The sequence below is a fragment of the Gadus macrocephalus genome, chromosome 15 (genome assembly GCF_031168955.1).
Source record: "Gadus macrocephalus chromosome 15, ASM3116895v1".
NCBI classification, from domain to species: domain Eukaryota; kingdom Metazoa; phylum Chordata; class Actinopteri; order Gadiformes; family Gadidae; genus Gadus; species Gadus macrocephalus.
The window spans coordinates 5572187-5593567 of NC_082396.1; the positions used below are offsets into that span (position 1 = coordinate 5572187).

At 47.1% G+C, this 21381-nt stretch overlaps 1 protein-coding gene across 1 annotated transcript; it reads right to left on the bottom strand.

Moving 5' to 3' along the window:
* Positions 1-803: 803 nt before the first annotated feature.
* On the bottom strand, positions 804-2440 carry LOC132473430 (transmembrane protein 121). The gene has a single exon (XM_060073555.1). It carries the CDS (start codon positions 2414-2416, stop codon positions 1436-1438), a length of 981 nt encoding a protein of 326 aa, XP_059929538.1. The 5' UTR covers positions 2417-2440; the 3' UTR covers positions 804-1435.
* Positions 2441-21381: the final 18941 nt, after the last annotated feature.

Below are 21381 nucleotides of genomic sequence, written 5' to 3' on the forward strand. Positions count from 1 at the left end.
TGAATCATTAGCTAACAACATGAACAGGTCCACTCCATTTGCATGTCAGTGACATGAGGTCAAGGTCTGTCATTATCACAATTATTTGGTGCTACAGTTACATGGTTTATAATTCACAATTTAGCCACAATTAACAACGCACAATTCACCAACCAAGCGATGGGGCTCAACAGATGGCCATGGTAAAGGATGCCAAGAGAGAGTCAGATTTGTCTGATACTGTGGAAGTGTCGATGTTCACATTGTGGCACTTCACTTTACTTATAGGCGGCATAAAACAAGGATAAACATCAAAGGCTAGTCGTTAGCTAGCTAGTCGTTTAAATGAATGCTAGGGTTGTTTTCCCCCCTATGCAGGAATAATTTATTCATCTGCAGTGCACCCCCTTCCTCATAGCACCTCACGCTAGCCCATAGATTCACAGTCAGGCATAATTTCCCTTTGCAGTCGTTTCACCCGGCTCCCAATGTTTAACGGTGCTACCAAGTGAAGTAAACGTTTATCTTTGTTGTGTCACTTCAACTCCCATCGTCATTCATCGAGCTCCAAATAAGCAGTCTGGACAGAAGTTTGAGGCCACAGAAGAATAACGTCACGGATGCACCCCTCTGGCTATTCGATTAGCCTGCAATTATGGATTACAGCAGAGTAGAAAAGGCCTTGGCTATTTTTCTTTGTTATTGAAGTTAATGTTGAGACCTCGATGTCAATTTCATAAAAATAAAAAAACATTCTCATCCTCATTCTGTTGTTTAACCACCTATCTCTATGCAGGAGTTCCCAGTAAAACACAAAGAAAGCGTGCTTGTACACAATACTTTATCAAAGATTTACATATAAAATACATTTTTCCTTCACGAGAAATCTGAGCTCATTTTGTATTTTTTTACTTGTTTGTCACTTTTACCTTGTCGTCATCGTTTTTTTTTTTGCTTCATATTTTAATACCGTAAAGCCTTCAACTACTTGAAGACAAAGTTTGAGCATAAAGAAAGCACAGTACATCAAACGCTTTTAGTTTAGGCTTACAATGCAATACACACAGTTGAAAAATAGACTCTAGCCTGGTGGCCTCTTTAGGTGTTTTTTTTGTTGTGTCGTTTCTTCCATAATTAGCAAAAATACACATCAACTCAACTAACTGGGGGGGGTAAATGTTTCAACAAAGTCACAAGTGATTCTGTAATCGGCACCATGACCACCGTTTCGGTACGTCCCTGCTCCTGGCTCTGCAATGTCACGACGAGTGTGTGTGTGCCACGGAGCCTGAACCGAGACCCGGCTCTACCGTGTACCGGAGACGTCCGTCTCGCCCTTCACCTCACCCCCGCCCTCCACCTCCACCCCGTGTGCCCCTCCCGTCCCCCTGGGGCTGCTGCCGCCGCGCGTCCAACCAGGCGTCGCCTCGTCGCCCAGCGGCGCCGCGCCCCGCCGTCATGTGTGCTCACACGTGGTGGTCACCTCGGGCAGAGGCGTCTGGTCCTGCATCACCACCTGGGGCAGGGACGGGGACGGGTGGCGGGCGGCGGCGTGGTGGTGGTGGCGGGAGGCGGCCGCCGAGTTCTTCTGCAGCTCCACCCCGAAGGCCGGGGGCGCGCTGAGCATCTGCCGCCGGTACTGCACGAAGCTGCAGGTCTTCAGTATGATGGCCAGCACGTTCTTCCCGATCAGGATGCCCGAGACGCGGGCGTCCCGGTACAGCAGCATGTTCCCGCCGCGGATGAACAGCGTGATGACGTTGATGGTGACCAGGCTCAGGATGGGGTACAGCAGCATCTTGTGCGGCACGATGTTGATGCCCTGCATGCTGATCTCGCTCAGGGACACGCAGGGCAGCACCAGCAGCAGGATGTAGCAGTAGAAGAACATCAGGCCCTCGGCCCACAGCGGCAGGCCCTTCTTCTGGGGCTCCCACAGGTTGGCCTGGATGTCCAGGATGTCCAGCAGGTCCACCACCACCCAGAACAGGCGGTTGCGGATCTCCTCCCTCTTCTTGAAGTTGCGCACGTACTCCATGTGGTCGATGGCCACCAGCACCACGAACAGCACGGGGATGCAGATGGAGAGCAGAAGGGTCAGAGCCTTCCGGGCCAGCGCGTCCAGGCTCTTCCGGTCCGCCTTGTAGTTCTGGTACACAAAGTACACCTTGATCTCCAGCACGAAGATGTAGAGGAACCAGAGCACCATGGCGTAGCCGCGCTTGGCGGTGCGCACCTCGGCGCCCACCCACACGGCCACGTAGCGCAGCACGATCAGGAAGCAGATGTCCCCCACGATCACCATGATGCAGATGCCGATCTTGCGCGGCCCGTGGTTCTGCTCTACCAGGTAGGCGTCGATCAGGGCCATGCTGCTCATGATCAGGATGGTGGAGAGACACACGTGGGGCTTGTTGGTGGGGGGCGGCGGGACCATGCTTGCGTGGGGAAGCGAGGGGGGTTGGTGGGTGGGCGGCTGGGGAGGAGGGGCGTAGGGGAGGAGGAGGAGGAGGGGGGAGGGGCGGGGAGGGAGCTGAGCTCGGTATTTTTTTTTGTCGACCAAGGTCAGAGTGTGTCGTTTGTCCGGCGGGGGGCCTGATCCGTTAGCGGCGTGTGACAGTGGTGGTCCTCCCCATTACTCCTGCCTTGGCTGGTTTTCAAGTCGCACTAATGGGATTCACACAGATCACTTCAATCAATCTCAGCGCGCGACGAAGCCACCTGCTGAGCAGACAGGAACTCTGATTTAGTCGGATAATTCAAAAGTACAGTACAACGTCCTATATCTAACAGAGATTTAATGATTTGCGACGTGTCACATGCCATCGCTGGATCAGTCACTTTACTTACAAATTCAACACTGCAGATTATTTTACTCCCAAAGCCAATTATGTTTTCTGGTCTCTTTTTCTTAAAACCATTGTTTTCATTCTAGCTCGTGATTTGTAGATGAAAGGGACGAAATAAGGGGCTGGATACTCACTTGTGTCCCTCTTTGTACTTGATCCTAAAGACGGTGAGCGAGGAGAGATCATCCATGAGACTGCGGTGGGAAATCACAAAGCCCATCTGTAATCCATGGCACAGGAAGAGAGAGAAGCCGGCAGATCCTCTCCTCTCTGACACACGTAAATCCAGCCGGGAAAAAAAAAGAATTCCTTCATGCTAAAGTGGAATGCAAAAAAGAAATCGCCCCCAAAAATAAAAAAATATAATCCACTTACTTCTCGGGGCTGATTCAGAGCAAGGGTATTAACGGATAGAGGTTACTGGGTGTTGTGCTTACGAAGCGGTCTTAAACCCCAACTCCGTGTCCGCCAAAGTTATTTTAAGGAGGGCGAAGGAAATCTCTGCATTCGGTCCCGCAGAGAATCAGACCGAGGTATTCCTACGGAGAAGTTTTCCCCTCCGTCTTCAGATATCCATCAACAGGGAAATGCAGCATTTGCCGTTCCGTACTCTTCTTTCCGCTCTGTGTGGGTCTGTGGATTTAAACCTCTGTCGCTGTTTGTGTGTGTGCGGGGTGAAAGCTTGTGTCTGTCAGTGTTTAAGTTGTGTACTCTCATGTGCCATTAGAAAAAAAAAAAAAAAAGCGAAACAATAACGAGCACGTGTGTGTGTGTTTATCGCATGCGAGTGTGTGCGTGCGTGCGTGTCTGTTTGCGTGTGTGTGCGCAAATGCGTGTGAAGGTTTCAGCTGTCTCCTTGGATTGGTGTAAAAGGCTGCCCCCGTTGTGAAATCATCGCTGTAGCGTTATTCTCTCTCTCTCTCTCTCTCTCTCTCTCTCTCTCTCTCTCTCTCTCTCTCTCTCTCTCTCTCTCTCTCTCTCTCTCTCTCCCTCCTGGGTCTCCTCTCAGGAGCCCCTGCCAGCGTCGGTAGGGACAGCGGCGGCACTGGTCACTCCTGCGTCTCCTCCTAACATGGTGTGCCAGAACCCGGACCCCCCTCTCCGAGAGGCTCCGCTCTCTCCCCTCTCTCCCCTCACTCCGTCTCCGTCTCTCCCTCCACTGCTGCACCCGCAGCCAAGTCACAGGTCCTCCGCTCTTGGCGCTTCAGGCAGCAGACTCTCTCCGGATCGCGGCTGCTTCTGTCTTCTCCTCTCTTCCTGCTCTGGCTCTCTCCTCTCTCTCGGGCTCACTCCCTGCTCCCTGCTCCCTGTATCTCTGCTCCTCTCTCTCTTCCCTCTGCCGCTGAAGTAAAGGCACTCGCTGTTGGTGACGCTCAGTCGACCACAGCTGCAGAGGGAGGGAGAGAGAGAGGGAGAGGAGAGAGAGAGAGGGGGGAGACAGAGAGAGGAGAGAGAGAGAGGAGAGGGGAGAGAGAGGAGAGAGAGAGAGAGGGGAGAGAGAGATGGGAGGGAGAGCGAGAGGGGGAGAGAGAGATGGGAGGGAGAGAGAGGGTAGAGAGAGGAGAGAAAGAGAGAGGAGGGGGGTTAGAGAGGAACTTATCCAGAGGATGGGGGAGGAAGGGGAGAGGAGGGAGCCAGGAGGAAAAGCAGCCAACCTTTTACATCTTAGAAAGAAGCGCGACTTCTCTTCCCCACTTTCTCCTGTACTGCCTCCTGCATGCGTCTGTTTGTGGTCTTTGCTGCGTTCAGTGTTTGCCTGCTAATTCCCCTCTGTGAGTTGCGGGCTGTTTGCTCCCCACCACCGCGCCTCCTCCCCTCCTCGCCTCCTGCGGGGTGAAGCCTGTGAAACGTGCCCTCCGTCTCCTCCTTCTCCCCCTTCTCCTCCCAGTGGTGGAGATGTTTTGGCGGTTGGAGTTGAAAAATCAAGACGCATGAAATAATAAAACAGTCAATAATTAACCAGGGGGCGGGCGGATGGCAGTACCAAGGGAGGGAAAGGGGAGTAAAGCGTGTCTCCCAGCAGGCTGTCTGTCTCCCAGCAGGCTGTCTGTCTCCCAGCAGTCTGTCTGCGGTTGAGCGGGAGTTTAGGGAGGGAGACGGCACTACAAAAACTGCCTCTCACAGGAGAGCCTTCTGGATCGATCCACAGAGGTGGTGGAGATCAAGGACCGAGGTGGGAGGGAGAGACGGGGAGGGGGGAGGGGGGAGAGCAGGGGGGGGGGGGGGGGGTGGCGACCAGGGACCCAGCAGGGAGGGATGCGGTGGGGGGGGGGGGTGGAGACTAGGGGGGTGAAGACCAGGGACCAAGCTGAGAGGGAGAGATGGGGGGAGGATGGGGGGGGACCAGAGAAGTGGGGGGGGGGGTTGTTAAGAGTGAGACGGAGCGAAAGAGGGAGAGAGCAACAGAGTAACATGAACGAATCAGCCCAGAAAACCCGCTGTTACGGGGTGGGAGGGGGGGAGAAGGCGGGTTGGAGGCTGTGTGTGTTCCTCTCCTGAGTGATGTGTTAATTCCTGAAATGGAGATGGAGGATTTATTCAGATGTTTGTATTGACGGAAAGAAAACTAACCGCCGACGGGAAGAGGGGGAGGGGATAAGGCACATTGTCTACTCCTCCGGGTGGGGGCTAATTACCCTAATCCATTTCCCCTTCGCACCAAACAGGTCGTGGATCATCTCCATTGTGGGCTTTTTTCCAACCACAGGTCATTTGAATACAAATATGTTATTTTTAATTGATTGGCGCTATTCTATTCAGTTAGTCGATTTGGCCTTTTCTGACACCTTCGACCGATTGGGTTGTTGTTGGAGGAGGACCTGTCGATCGCTGACAGCTGCCATCATGGATGCCTGTCTGACGCCTTCAGGTGAAGGGTCCTCTCAGAAGGAGGCACAATGTCTCGGTGCGGGGGAGAGGGACGTGAAAGGGGGGAAGGTGGTTGCCTGTGTGTGCCTCTGCTTCTATGATATCGCCTCCTTATTGACGCTTTCCACAATATTTACGGGCCCCTAATTAAAAGAGAAATTATGATGCACAGTCTCAATGACGGCATCAGTAAAATTGTGATTCCCTACCAGAACATCCATATTTCACAGAGCTTGATTTGCGGCATTTTTATGATGTCGGAGACAGGTCTCCAGCGGAATGCAGTTTGCCCCGAAAGTCAGTTATAAACATTGTGAACCGTAGCCGGGTCCTATTTAAATATCAGCTGGGAGAGGAAGAGGAAAACGTGGGTTGGTGGTTTGCGACGCGTGACTAAGGCATTGCCTATTGAATTCCTAGTCATGTATTCCCTTCAAAGGTTCCCCAAATGCTGCTCTCAACACACACAACCTTATCTGCTCCTTGCATCAGTTTCTCATATGCATATGGAAGTCCCGGGGAGCTTGTTACAACACAGACAAGGCACATTGGAAGGAGCAGTGGCAGGAAAACTCCTTCCTAATCACCCCCTGAAATCAGGAAGGGTGCATTAATACGGATCTATACGTCCTTCCATGCGCTCCAGACCCCATGAGGCATCTAGCGTATTTATTATTGATGACCTTATTTACATGTCCTTCATGATGTACTATCTAGCCTAAGACAGGGGTACCATCACCAGAACTTCCACTTCCAGTTGAGTTTGGATCTGGAGCGAACCTAATTGTCTGTCCCATTTGATTTTAACGTTTTTTTTTATTTTGGATTCAGTGAATGTTTTAAGATAACTATATAATGTTAGCATTAAAAACACGGTTCATTGTTTTAAAGCTGTTTTTAAACATTGTTCATTCGGTCTTCATTTCTTACATAGAAATCATACACAGGCATGCACTCAACGACCGATGTACTAAAGCTAAAGCTGCCGTCCGTGTCATACAGGGTAAGGGCCACAGTTGCAACATAAGTTTCCTCTGGAGTTGGTTGCCCTTGAATTTCATGATGAAATCATCGGGAGAGCTTACCGCAAGGCCAAATCACTGTGAAACCGCTTCTTATTACTTCAACCTCCCCCCCCCCCCCCCCCCCCCCCCCTCTCTGCCTTCTCACTGTCCCCCACACCTTTGTCCTTGGCCCCCCAGGCGAGGGCCCCTGGCAGGCCGTGCTCGCACTGTTTTCAGCACTTGAACACCACATTCAACCATGTAGAGCCACTCTGCATCCTATTGTATTATGGAATGGGGAATTGAATATCCTCTGATGCAGGAGTCTGCACAAACGACCCAATTCAGGCTGTTATGAAACGTAGCATTAGGGAAAGCAGTGGTTTGTTTCGTAGAATTTGTCTTCCATGTATATTTATTTTGGTTGCTTTTCAGATTTGTACAGAGCCACTATTGTGGAATGACCTTCAAAGCAACCCTCTCAATATGAAGCTAAAGGTTAAGGTAGAAAATAGAAGATGTATTAAAGAGTTTTCTTGAGAAATGGAAGTAATGGGTCACATTTTGAATTGTGAAAAGATGTGAATTATTTGGTTCGAGGCTGCATGGTAAGCTCCGACCCGACGTCACAAAACAGACAACCGTGCACAAAAAAAACGCTGAGACGCGGAGTTGGATTTTCCTGCTTCCTATTGTAGGAGGACAAATAATGGGGCAAGAATAATTCCTGGCTTAGTTTAGTGGCACTGTTAATTCTAACAAACGTGAACTTTATTTGCTACTGTGTTGTTTAATTATTAGGTTGTAGCATCTGCAGGTTTTCTTTTCACTTTGTATGGAATTAACTAAGTGTGGTTTTGTTTCAGTCTTTTTCAGAACTGTTCTTGTTAGGGAAACTAAAAGACGGAAGAAACTGGGGATATTGTGCAGTTAATTTATGATTATTTCTATAAAAGGTCAGAGCAGGGCCATAATATCCCCAGGTAGTGAAAATAACTATCTCTGTGCCTGTGTGTGTGAAGAAGCTGATTAAATTATTTCAGGTCTCCGTCGCTGCTGACGGAGAGCGTCTGCATCATTAATTTCTCGGTGTTGTTCCATCACCGAGATGACAAAGAAAAACCTACTAATTAGACTCACCACCAGAGTCATCAACATATTTTACATTCAAACGGGCTGACATTTCAAGCATATGTCTCGACAGCCACCACGACGCAATTTACAGAAGACGACAACAACTCAAACAAAACGCAAACATAAACTAATGGCATCAGATGGGCACAGCAGCGGACAGTGTCAGCGGCTGGTGAATAGATGGGGGTATTTACATCACCCGAGACAATTTGTACATGAAGCATAACAGCGGAAATAGGACACATAAATCACATTAGCAGTAGCCCTGCGACTATCGATTACCCGCAGGGAAACAAATGGGGGCATTAAAGCTTCCCATCCTTAAATATTCCCATCAGGAGTGTAACTGATGGGGGGATGGGAAGAGGTCCCCATCTCCCCTGGGACCGAGGGGGGGGGGGGGGGGGGGGGGGGGGGGATTGGGAGGGGAGGGGTGGGTTTGAGAACCAGTGTGTCTGTCTGTATTGGGGGGAGAGATGTGCAGGTAGGGGAGAGAGGAACGGAGGTGATATATCATTGTAAAGTATACCTCATTCAAAACAGTACTGTCTGCTGTTGTCGATTGCATATGGTTCTAGAGGTTGCAAATGGAAAAAATATTAAAGTAAATCAAGGGCCAAATTTGTTGCCCATTTGAAAATTGAGATAGATGTTGATTTGATAGTACGTTAAATCATTAGTGTAAGACTTATACACCAAAGTGTGTTAAAAAACGCAATAACAGGAGTGCAATACTTTCATACAATTGAAGAAAACATCTTCAAGGTAAATCCATTCAACTTCTGACAGTCAACATGGATGAGAACTCATGTACGCCTGGTACTCTCAAGTTGTTGCAGAGGAATAATGAGGTGAGGATGTTTTGAAGCAAGCCTCGGCAGGCTTAAAGGGGTTCCTCTGGGTTTTAATGTTGTTGAATATATCGGCTTTAGGTCCCTGCGTGGGAAAATACTTTTTGACGAAACACACGTGAACGATAATCCAAAGGGGTGTTTCACTGTGCACATCGCCTTCTGAGACTCACGGAGAACCATCCAAACGGACGACTCGTTTCACATGGGTCATTTCACATCACTTTTTTTTTGACCAAACATTTTTCAAAAGGTTTGTTGATAATTGAAAGGTAGAACTGAATGATAGTTAGTGTAAAACATTCAAAGTTAAATTCTTTGTGAGGCATGTGCATTTCCTGACAAAAGTACACTCTATTTGTTGCTGTATTGAGTAATTATTAGGTTGTTGAATCTGCAGGGTTTTCTGTGCACTTTGCATCGAATGAAATTAGTATGGTTTCGTTTCGATCTCTTTTAGAACTGTTTGGTGATATTTTAGGGATCAAATGGACGACATCTGTTTAATTCATCAAACTAAAATTGTGTTAAAAGCTTAGAGAATAATTTAAAGGTAAATGTGTATGATGATTATTTTAAACAATTCAAAGTTAAACTCTGTGAGGGACTGTGCACGTCCTTGTTTCTTAAAACGGGGGTGCTATTTGCTATATGCTATTACTCTGATAGACTTGCTGCCCCCTATTCTGTAGCACATTAACAGGTACATAAACTCGTTTTCTTGCACTTTCTAAAACTTCAAGGAACCCTTCATTAGATGGTGAGGACTCCGGCAGAACATTGCGATCTCACCTTGCATTCGCGATGACATAATAATTACACTGTACTCTGGCACTCATCGCCACCAGCTTGACACTGTATTTCTTCCGCTGATTAAAAAGATAAAAAAAGCTATTTTTGACCACAAATTCTCTTGGAACCACAAATTCTCTTTCCCATTAATTAGAATAATATGATAGAGCAGGCCTCATCAAGCAGCATGTATTACTGAAATGGCTTTTGCTAACAGCTCTGGACAGGGCTCAAACACTGACTGTTTTAACAGCCCGCGCAATCAAGCACCGCGCCAAATCATTTTGGACTGTTAATATAAAACATTACAATGGCTGTAAAACGGCGCCAGTTCCTCGGTCCGTCCGTCCGTCCGTACGTCCGTCCGTCTGTCCGTCTGTCCGCCCCCGTTCCGTGCGGCTGCTTTTGATTAAAAGCGATGTTTTTGTTCACCCTGGTGAATCCCTATTTCTTTATAAATGTATTATTCATTCGTTCTTTATTTGCAAACCATCTAAGCGGAGGAAACCCTTGACAAGTCCTCTGTTTGCACATGTCCTCTTAGCCTTCGCCCGGTCCCTACGTGACGCTGATTAATTGAACACAGGGCCAAGATGGGGTGTGTACGTGTGCTATTCTCCCCGGAGGACCCCAGTCGCTGATGGCTTTAATGCAGCCGCCCTGAATGCAGAGTAACAAAGGAAACAGCCACCTTTTTTTAATCAACAGCATTTTGAGGCTCTGAGTGGGGTGTAATGCAGTGAGTCAACAGGCAACAGGCAGCAGGACGTTCACATCTTTGTGCAGAACGTGGGGGTTTGGAAACGTTGACATTTTACTTCAGCCATGTTAATTCAGCCAGAAAATGCATGACAAATGTGTTAAATAAATGAATACATATCCAGTAGTGGTGTGGGAAAACAATGACGCACAAACACACACAACACAGAGATGAATATATCCCTTCTACAGTCTTTATCTATTTACTTCTTAGTTTGTGACTATAGGAACCGGTTTTTCCGAGATGATCATCTCGCTGGATTCAAATAGGTAATGAGTCGTTTGTTAACCAATATTTTCAAGCTTTTTTAAAAGTCAGCACAAAATGTCAGCTCAAAATGTCAATGTAAGTAAGTGACACAGAGACTAAATCAATTATAAAGGGGAATAGCAACACCATTATAATACTGGAGGGTGGTTGGGTTTGGAATACATTCTCTCCACCAGTCACTAAACTACTATTAATAAGCCAGCGGCGTCCATTATGTAAGGCCGAATAATTCTGTCTGAAAAAATGTAGAACCGTATTTCATACATTTAGTCACATATATTGGATTCAAATCTACCATGTCGAGGGTTTATAAGTCTCTTCTACTATCCTAACAATGATCAAGGACATAAATATCTCTGGATCCTCTTCATTTAAGTGGAGCGGCGGCGCTGTATATAGCTCCATTATAAGTAATGACGCTTACAGCAAACCAAACATGGCTCTGTGCACATCTGTACATATTCCTTGCTGTACCGCTCAAGCAGTAACGTTTACCATCGGTTGGACTGCGGTTGGGCAGAGACTAGTGGCTCTAGTTGGTGTTCTCTGGGTGTACGGCTGAATTAGAGGTTGTTTGTGGGGAGGGCAGCGGGGACGAAGACAAAGAGGTTAAACTTGATGAGATAAGATAAACACAATTGATCCCGAAGGTAAAATGTGTCTTTGCCTTTACGGCGCCACAGAGTGGCAGACCCAGGATCCGATCCTCTGTGCTTTGGTTTTATTTGCTGCTACGCTCTCTAAAAGAGTGGTTTAGTGGCTTAAATGTCAGACAGTGTTTGGCCATCGTCCTTAGGGCCCTGATTCAATTTGTAAAAGAAAATCCACTGATCCAGGGTCAGGTGGAAAACAAAATCCATGTGGAATTGTTTTAAGCCCTTTTTTTTTCAATTGAAATATCGACCAAGCTTCTGAAATGGGTGAACTTATAACCCCAGCCTGAATGTATAGATAAAATGAATTGCCTTTATATCTCCACACAGAAGGAAGGCTGAAGCCACTCAGGGCAGCAATGCTTTTTTTCCCCATCCAATGTACCATGAATGGGCGTTCAGGTCAGAACTTATCGACCTCAGGCACAAAGCACAGAAACCTTTTCATAAGGTGCCCAGCTATAAGCCACTTTCAATATTAACGAATGTGTGTCCTCTGCTTCCGAAGTAGACCCTGAACACATAACTTTCCCATTCAAATATTCCCTTAGGCCCTTTTGTTTATGGTTATGGTTGATATGATATGGTTATAGGTTGATAATTATCAGCATTGAGGACACCAAGAAGTTGGCAATAAACGACACAACATTGAGGACGATTTACCTCAGGACACACTACAGCTTATAGTATACTATACAGTCATGAGGAGCCCTGAGAGAAAATGCATTTTAATAGCCGCAGAGGTGTGAAAATATTAATCACAGGGGGTCTGGTTACAGAGGGAAGCTGTTACTCATTCCTTATTCCTTACTCATTTCTCCTGCCCAACCTGCATCCTGCAACGGCAGAACCGAACTAAAATAACATCAACCGCGAACTGCACCCTAAGGTGTGCTTGTCTGCAAGATGAAGAGGACAGAGTTGGTGAGCACAAGGCTCACCTGCTGTCTATTACCCTGGTTCTTGTTCTATTGTACCCCTGCGAGCCACGCTCATAGGAACGAGAGTGCAGCGACACAGTCAGCATCTCCCTGGAAGGGGGAACTCCCCTCCATGTCTTTGGGTCAGGGGGCTAGGCCTATCCTTCTGAGACGTTGAGCTGGACCATCTTCAGCATGCCCGCACTGAGACACAGAGACGTACATCACCTTAATGTGGGGTTGGTCCTGCGCCAGGGTGGACCACTGCCAATTGCTTATTTAAATGTTCCTGAGTCTGAGTCCCAATGCAGAGCAGAAAAAGCTAATGCAGTCTTGTTTGACCACTCCGCCACATTATACTACGCCCACTGTCTCGTGCCAGACTCCCCTGGGCCGAGGTTGCTACTGAGTTGAATGTGGAATTGGATTTGTTAGCCAACGTGGGTTTAACGTAGCTCACATAGCAAATATTTGGTGGGTATGTTTGTTTATTTCTGCTTCATTCCCCATGTTTAGTCGGCCATATCACACCGGGGTGAATCCAGATGTTTTCCGATGTAATACCTTTTAGAGGATGGTAGACTAAGAGTCGGTTTTGATCCCATACATCCCATTGAAAAGTCAGCAGCAGGAACCTCCAAGAAGGGATCCACGATCGCTGTAATTACGGAGCTGAAGCTAAACCAGACGTCCCATTGAAGTTTTTGAGTAATTACCCCCCTTTTTTTTTAAAGTTAGTTCACAGCTATCATTTAAAAATCACTTTTTGAGTTGTTTCCACCCACCCAGGGTTTGTAATGTTTGGCAAAATTCCCAATCATCTTAGAAACTGCCATGTTTATTCGATGCCATATTGTAGTATTTGTTTCTACTTTTTAAAGGCCATTCACACAGAATGACCACCGGACTGGACCAGTGGTCCAGATCCATCCAGTGGTGTGGATACAAGCCCACAGGATACGAGGTATGGGAATGCTACCTTCATAAACCATTTCATCTTTTTTTTCAGTCTGGGAAGCCTTATCAGATCCCCGTTTGAACACAGCGGTTGAAGAGGCAGTACAGGGCTACTGAAGGTAACCGTGGAGATGGGGATGGAGCCGGAGGTGGAGTTGGAGGTGGAGGAGGTGGTGGTGGGATGGGTGGGGGGTTGGCTTCTGCCCTACATTACGGCTGTGCTGTGATCCTCGTAGCCATGCTGTTTGGGAGAACATCGCCCTGCAGGTAGTACGCATCCTCCTTCGCTTTTTACCGCTCTCACCTCCCCCCACCATCTCCCCTCCGGCATCCAAAGAAAAACAATCTCACCTTCAACGCTCATTTGATGGAAGAAATTGAATGCTGAAAAAAATGTTGAGCTCTTTTGTTGTGCTGTGGTTTCTCCCCCTCTTCCCAGAGCAAAATTAATGAGTAAGCGGGAGACAGATGTCTTTTGTGTGTGCGCCTTCTCTCCTTCTCTCTTTCACACACTGTTTGCAATGAGTCACTTGATAAAGGGGACGATGGAAAGGTCCGGGCACGGTGCTATCCTCTTTTACCCAGCGGGCATGGCAGACACCCTTAGCAGCCGGGCTAGAACCAGAGCTGGATGGACATTGTGTGAACCTCTCTCTCTTCTCGTCGTTATAAGGTCTGCAGAGTGCCATCGTTCTATCGTTTGAATGTTGTACGTTACAGTACGTAGCCCTGGTCTCGGGTGAGGGACGATTGGTCTGTTAGAAAGGTGAGGGTGTGAATGGTCGTTACCCGTGTGGCTGCTGATGAATTGGCTCACGATCGCGGGCGTCGATGTGCATCGCCAAAAAAAACGTAATGGCGGCTTTTAGTACGACGCCGTTCACGTTTTCAGAATAAGGGAATCTATGCCGTTAGAACCCCCCGGATGTGCAGGAAGAAAATATGCTTTTTATTGCCCACTGTAACACTATGGTTGGAGCCACTGGGCCACATAGGCAGTCTTTACCTTCCAAACGCTTTGATAAAAGCGTTGGAGGGGAAAACCTCAATTCCTCCTGCAACAGGGCGTGTAAGTGTTGCTCCTTGCCCTGCGGGGGGTGACCTGGAGAGGCTGAGAGATAGATGGAGAGAGAGGCGGAGGGAGACAGAGAGAGAGATGGAAAGCGAGAGGGAGGGAGGGAGAGAGAGAGAGAGAGAGAGGGAGACGGAGAGAGAGGGAGACAGAGTGAGAGAGTGTTAAGAGGTAGTTAAGAGATGGCTAGCCGCAGGTTGTTGGGCTTCTGTCTCCCCCTTTTCTTTCTAGATAGATTTCTATGTATTTGTTTTTAGCTGTCGATCCAGTGGTGAGGTCATCCTTTCACAAGCTCAGACATCGATGAGTCGAAATGAAAACACCAATAAGCCAGCACCGAATACTTCTCTCTCCCACAAGTCAAGCTTGGTACAGGCCCGCTGATGGGAGGTAACTGAACCCTGCAGGCACTGAGACGACAGTGTTTGTCTCCCCAAAACACACTGTCTCCTTCCTTTAGCTGTCACACACACACACACACACACACACACACACACACACACACACACACACACACACACACACACACACACACACACACACACACACACACACATACACACAAACTAGGATTTTAAGCACTTGGCCCTATGCTTTAACACTAGCCAATACTTTGTAAATATAAGATCACATATTGACTTTCAATTAAATCAAACTAACTCTGTATTAATTTCATTTCATACGGATTTTATTGAATTTAAGTCTTTCTGCTGCATTACAGATTCCAATTTTACAGATGATTCATTAATTCCTGATGAATAATTCAGAAAATCATAGAGACAGAGCTGAGATCTTTCATTTAAGCAAACTGGACATGGTTCTTTCTCAGAATCCCGGGTGCGGGGGGAGTTTGGTGTTGTTATGGATGAATATGTCTTTCAGAGACATATTCAAACGAATCAATAGTTAGATACAATAGGTATCTAACGACTCACAACAGGTATCTCACGAATCACAATTGGTATCTCATGATTCACAATAGCTTCGACCCTAGCGGCGTGAGGGACCTGACAAAGTGATCACGGTCTTTAGCGTCACGTCGCTGCCTGTCAGACCTGAAAACAAAGAGGTTGTGCGCAAATTGACTCCATTCACTGACATTCATTACAAAGCCAGCAAAGTAATTAGAGTGCAGTTCGACATGACTTGTTGGCTATGCTAAACGCACACACACGTCGTGTTAGCCCTTTTGATACAACACAACACAATCAAACAAACATGGAGTTTTGGATTTGTTTATGTTTACACCGCACATACTATGTTTCGATTTAAAACATTGTGGACCGACTACACCCAAGAGCCATTGAAATCATTATAAAGAATGACAATTTGAGCAATTTGAAGAATCCCCAAAGCACAACATCAATGGTTCTGGCCCAAAACCTCCAATTAATAAAGGGTGTCCCTTAAGATCAACATGGCCAGATTGCTATATTGATTATTCTAATTTCAAGGTGGCATCTTGAGAAATCACCTGAACGGGGAACCACCATCTCAGTGACAGGATACAGCCAAACGGGGGTGAGGGATGACAGAGCACTCTGTTTATAATTCACACTGACGTTTAGCATCTCCTGAATGGGACATTGGGACTCTAGGGTTTGTGTTGTGCTCATGTATTTTGTTACATGTTTATGGAATAGTTATACACTGTGGAATCGTTTTTTCTTATTTTATAGTCTATCTACATTTTATAAAAATGGTAAGTCGTGTTAGTTAATGTATTGGCATGCATTGTGGGTTAGTCTCAATAAACTCACTGCAAACAACAACTACAGTTAACATATTTATTTGATTTTTATTAGTTTTTAAATGTAGATTTTAAACTAATATCTTTTAATGTTTCAGATAAAGTAGAGCTTAAATCATCACTGTCAGGTATGGACCAATTTTTTAAAACAACTCTCTATTCTCTTCCTGCGGGAAACTGATTTGCTGAAACAAATTTGCAAAAAATTTCCCAGCATCCGTTTGTATTCCTTTGAGCTCCCGTTCAAAGGTCCAGGGAGATGAAAGGAGATGATAAGGCGGTTCCACGATGAACATCCATGGCTTCACAGAATGACGAGAGTGACATTTTCATGGGCAACTTTAACAGGAAAACATAACTGGACTTTTATCTTATCTTTCTTTTTAGCTTTGGAAGAAGGCTCATTGATGTTGTTTATCTATAGGTGAGGTTTGGAAGTCGATTCACTGTTCATTCGTCCCCTGAACGATGAAAAGCCACTAAAGTACATTTCCTGTTGGATATTTCCTAACAAAGTACTTCAGCTTCTTCGAGCCAAGAGATGTAAAGTGCTATTAATCCTGAAAATGCCAAGTGAACCTATGTCCGTAATCCCACCCGTTATACGGTCCTGATATTGCCTGTAAATAGCGTTAACAGAATGTTCTCCTTGATTGGCTATTTTTATTTAAAGATGGGTAAAAATAGTAAAAATATCGATAACGAACCACCAGTGTGTGCCACACGTAGCTCTCATTGCTACAATTTGTCCCTCGGTTGCGTTCCAATGAAGGTTCATGCTGGTTCTGAAGAGGTTGTCCGCAATTCATGTTCCCCCTTTAGCTAAAGACCGAGGCGGCCCGCTGATGGTTGGCCAGACCAGCTCTCCAGAAGGCCATACACGCACGCACGCACACACACAGACAAGGGCATATACACACAGACACTGTCACATCCGCACACAGACACACACACACACACAAATACACACACACTCCCTGCAGAAGGCCACACACACACACACACACTCTCTTCAGAAGGCCACACACACACACACACACACACACACACACACACACACACACACACACACACACACACACACACACACACACACACACACACACTCAATCTCTTCAGAAGGACACGTGTGTGTGTGTGTGTGTGTGTGTGTGTGTGTGTGTGTGTGTGTGTGTGTGTGTGTGTGTGTGTGTGTGTGTGTGTGTGTGTGTGTGTGTGTGTGTGTGTGTGTGTGTGTGTGTGTGTGTGTGTGTGTGTGCGCGCGCGCGCGCGATAGAGAGAGAGACCCTCTTATGGTCAGAGGCCAACCACGTTCGCGGCAGATGTGTCGGGAACGTTACCAAAAGCGATTATTCCCACTTTCTCCTTCAAAACATTCCCGTCATTTCCTGTCCCGAGTCCGAGCCATTTTTACGACAGCCTGAGCAATCAGCGCTTCTGTCACTTGCGAGATTGTTTGGGAACCCGCGCCAGCAACGCGGTCGGCGTGGCGACACACCGTCGGTCCAGCCGCTTCGCAAATGATGTCTGTGCTCCGCGGTGCGCATAACTGATTATAGCCATTACAAGCAGCTCAGGAGGAGGAGTACCTTGCGGCACACGGGGGGCGAACGCACACTCGGGCTCCACGCCTCCCTCTCCTTCACAGCTGCAGTCTTACAGGAACGCAATGACTTCCTAATGCGCACACTGGAGCCTGACGCCAGGCTTTATTGTATCGTAACACGACGCCGGCTTGAAGGCCGCTCTAGTGTTCAGCGTTATACGAGAGCGCTCTGCTTGGCTCCCCTTTTAGTGCTTTAGATATGCATTGCGTGCCGCGGTGCAATACTGCCACGACCCGTTTTGCCTCCAAAACGGTAATGGGTTTTTATATTTCTGTGTTGGGTGTCCTTTACTGTCACAGATCACCTTATTTTTCAACTTGTTTCTCTCTCTCTCTCTCTCTCTCTCTCTCTCTCTCTCTCTCTCTCTCTCTCTCTCTCTCTCTCTCTCTCTCTCTCTCACTCTTTTCTTCGCTCTCTCCCTCCCTCCTTCTCTCGCTCATTCTCTCTATGTGCTCTAGCTCTCTCCATCTCTTTCTCTCCCTCTCTCCCTCTCTCTCCATCTCTCTCACTCTCTCCGTCCCTCTCTCTGTCTCTCTCTCTCTCCCTCTCTCTCTAAATCTCTCTCTCACTCTCTCAGTCTCTCTCTCTTTCCCTCTCCCCCCTTCTCTCTTTCTCTTGCTCTAGCTCTTGCTCCCTCTCTTCGCCTCTCTCTCTCTCTCTCTCTCTCTCTCTCTCTCTCTCTCTCTCTGTCCCCCTCTCTCTATCATCATACCAGGAGCAGGTCTGCTGTCGCTGCCTCTGATAAACCGCCTCCTCTCAGCTCTGGGTCGTTTCCCTGTGAGTTGTGATTGTTTGTGTGATGCATTGCCTAACGCTTTGTTTAACCGTTGTTTTTTTCGCCAATGCAGAATCATGATCTGCTGCTATAATCACTGTTGGTAGGCCTAATTGGTAGCCATGTGGTCTGTCTATGGGGCTTTATGGCATAACAGGATTATGGTACAATTCAGTTCTAATGGGCCACATATTTTCTTAGATGAAGTGATGCAGGTAGATTAACTACTATGAACGACGCAACATGCAGATTTTTACTCAGCATTGTAGAATAATATCAGTATGCCAATGGCTGGCTCCAGTGTGATTGGCAGGCATGGGATTTGCTTTGGTTAATAACAAAGAGTGCTCTCGTCCTTCTCCCGGTCCAGTCAAGCTGGCGCCGTGCCGGGCTCAAAAGAACACGACTTCGGCGGGGATGGTGACAAGAACACGCCCGGGAATCTAAAGAGAAAGTGAAAGCGAAAGTATAAAAAAAGAAACAAGGGCAATTCCACGGAGTGAAGGCGAGACAAAATTGAAAGATAGAATTGAAGCGGGGTTGGGCAGAGCCAGCGTTCCCACGAAAGGGAGATTCGATTTGTAGGAGTGCCCTGCCTGTTATCGTGGTTAGGGAGGCCATGAGCACGACATGTTATCTACACTGTTAAAACATAGGGATTAGAATCCATAACCTAATTATTACATATCTAAAGAAATATGTGGCTTTGTTTTGCTAGTTAGAGCAATGAAATAGGAGGAAGAGCTTGTTTAAGATACAATGACAATCGCATAGAGCAGCTAGCCTACAACAAGACGGCCATCATAAACACATGTTAACATACAGCTCAATGCAGTGGTATGGAAATCTAGCTGGGAACCTGAAAAATCTTCAAACTCTGGCGTGTACGATTGGCCCGCTTAGACAAATTTCCAGCCGACCTGGCCTGGGTCGGGCCTATCACAACAGTTTATCTAATACGGGGCGGGTTTTACTTTGGTTTGCACCTGTCGCGAAAGCCCCCAAAAATGAAAGAAAGGTTCCAGACTAAAACACTGTGTAGTACATTCCTTAACACATATAACAAGCTAGTGGAAGGTTGATTGTTCACAAAACATTTAAATCGTTTGTGTTTTGGTGTTGAACTCACACTGGGAGCCAGGAGCACTACTGAGCTGCTTTAGAAACTTTCGATGTGTTCTGCAGTAAAACTTCTAATGATTGTTGCCGCAAAACGTTAGCCTCTAACCTTCGCCTCTAATTGCAGGCTCCGTGATCAGCCCAACAGCTGCTACCTCGAGTTGGGCCAATCCATTCTACTTTTTATATACTCCCTGTGCCCTCAGATGGATCAATGAGCAGGAACAGCGTGGGCAGGCTTCTGTGTGTCGGATAATACCTGATCCCACAACATCGGCAGATTTTCCGGATCTCCGGTGAATTCGTAAATGAATTTGCTATGTCGGCTTCGATTCCCTCGATCACTTTCCTCCACCCGGGCGACACATTAAACGTCTCTATAGAGACGTTTAACGCTACATTGAGTTAAACAACTCCTGCCTGATTTGAGTGCAGAGCAGGGGAGATTCTGGTTTCCTTGATCTGTATGCTGGTGCTGCGGCAACCAGCAACAAGTGATTTCTATAGAAGTCGGAAAAACGGGCAAAGCTTAGACATCAGAGCATCTGCCAAGCGCTCAGTTGGAAATTTTCATGACTCATTTCAGTGGATGGATAAAGAGAGGTCAGAATTAATCAGAGCAAGAAACACAGAACACGAGACTAGAATTAAACTCGAATGCAGACAGCTCTCTGGATTGATTCGCTGGGAATGACTTTTACAGGTCAGTGTCAGCTTAAGGCCTTTTCTCCCAAATGAATCCCAGCTTCAATCAAGCTATAAATTCATCAAGCACCCTTTGATTTTGGTGTTTTTTTTGCAAAGAATCATTTTCGATTCAGCCGTAACTTATGAAGTTAGGTTTAACAGCGCTGGCCTCCACCCCGCTCGCTCTGCCAGGTTTGACTCGTTTGATTCTCCTTCTCCTTGCCGGCTCCGTCTTACCACCAACACTGAAACCCTCCTACGGGCCGCTGCCGAAAACACGAGGTGGTGGAACAACAAACGCCTGGCGTTATCTAATCCTCCGCAGACACCAAACGTCTCCAGCAGTTGTGACTCACACTACACTGAAGGTTGCCGACCGAGCGCACAGCGGTCCTCTGAGTGGTCTCAGACCTGCAGCATCGCACGTTTCGCCTCCAAAGCGGGAAATGGGTTTTTATATTTCTGTGTCGGTGTCCTTTTCTGTCACAGATGTTTCGACTGATATTTCAACACTGAGGTTTGCCGACGGAGGGTCCAGCTTGGCCGTCCTCTGAGGGGTCCCAGACCTGCACAGTAGTGTCGCTGGATAGTCTTTGCTGCCATCCTTCTTCTCCCTTGGTCTCCATCCCAAGGTCTCCACGGTGACCAGCTCATTTCCAGGGGATCCCCTGCCAAGAGGCGGATCTCCACGACAGCGTTATTACGCTTCCAGCGTAACAGGCCAACGCTGCTCGCTATTTCATTTTTCTTTAAGTGTTTAGATAATTTACTTACATAACAGTGTTGCGTTCTCTACATCAGCAGCTGCCGTACATTTATAATGGGTATAATATCGATAATGGCCACTTAGCTGACTTAATAACTCTTTCTTCCCCCCCCGGTGGGTTTGGTGTTTATCGGTACTACCTAGCTATGTGTTTCAGCGGGCATGCATGGCTCGGTTTTAGGTGGGTGTCTACCCACCTAAAAAAAAGATGCATAGGCTTCCTAGAAGTGGGGTTTATTTCAGGAAGATGCACTTGCTTGGAACCCCCCACAACCCTAAGCCCCTTTAATAACCTCCCTAATGACACTGCCCTCATCAGACTACATACTGCAGAGGGGAGGATGTGCAGTTCCAGGATGTCTCCCACACACACCTCTCAAAGCCGGAAATAATAGTATTACAACCGCAGTCAGATCTCCTCTCTGGAAATTGTATGCCCTTCCCCCATAGATGAAGTGTTTCTATTTGTTTGGTTGGATTTATTTTTTCGAGTGTCAGAGTTAGTTATTTCCCCTCTCATGGCTATACGTGAGAAAAGAACATTTTCCTCAACACTTTTAATTAGCAT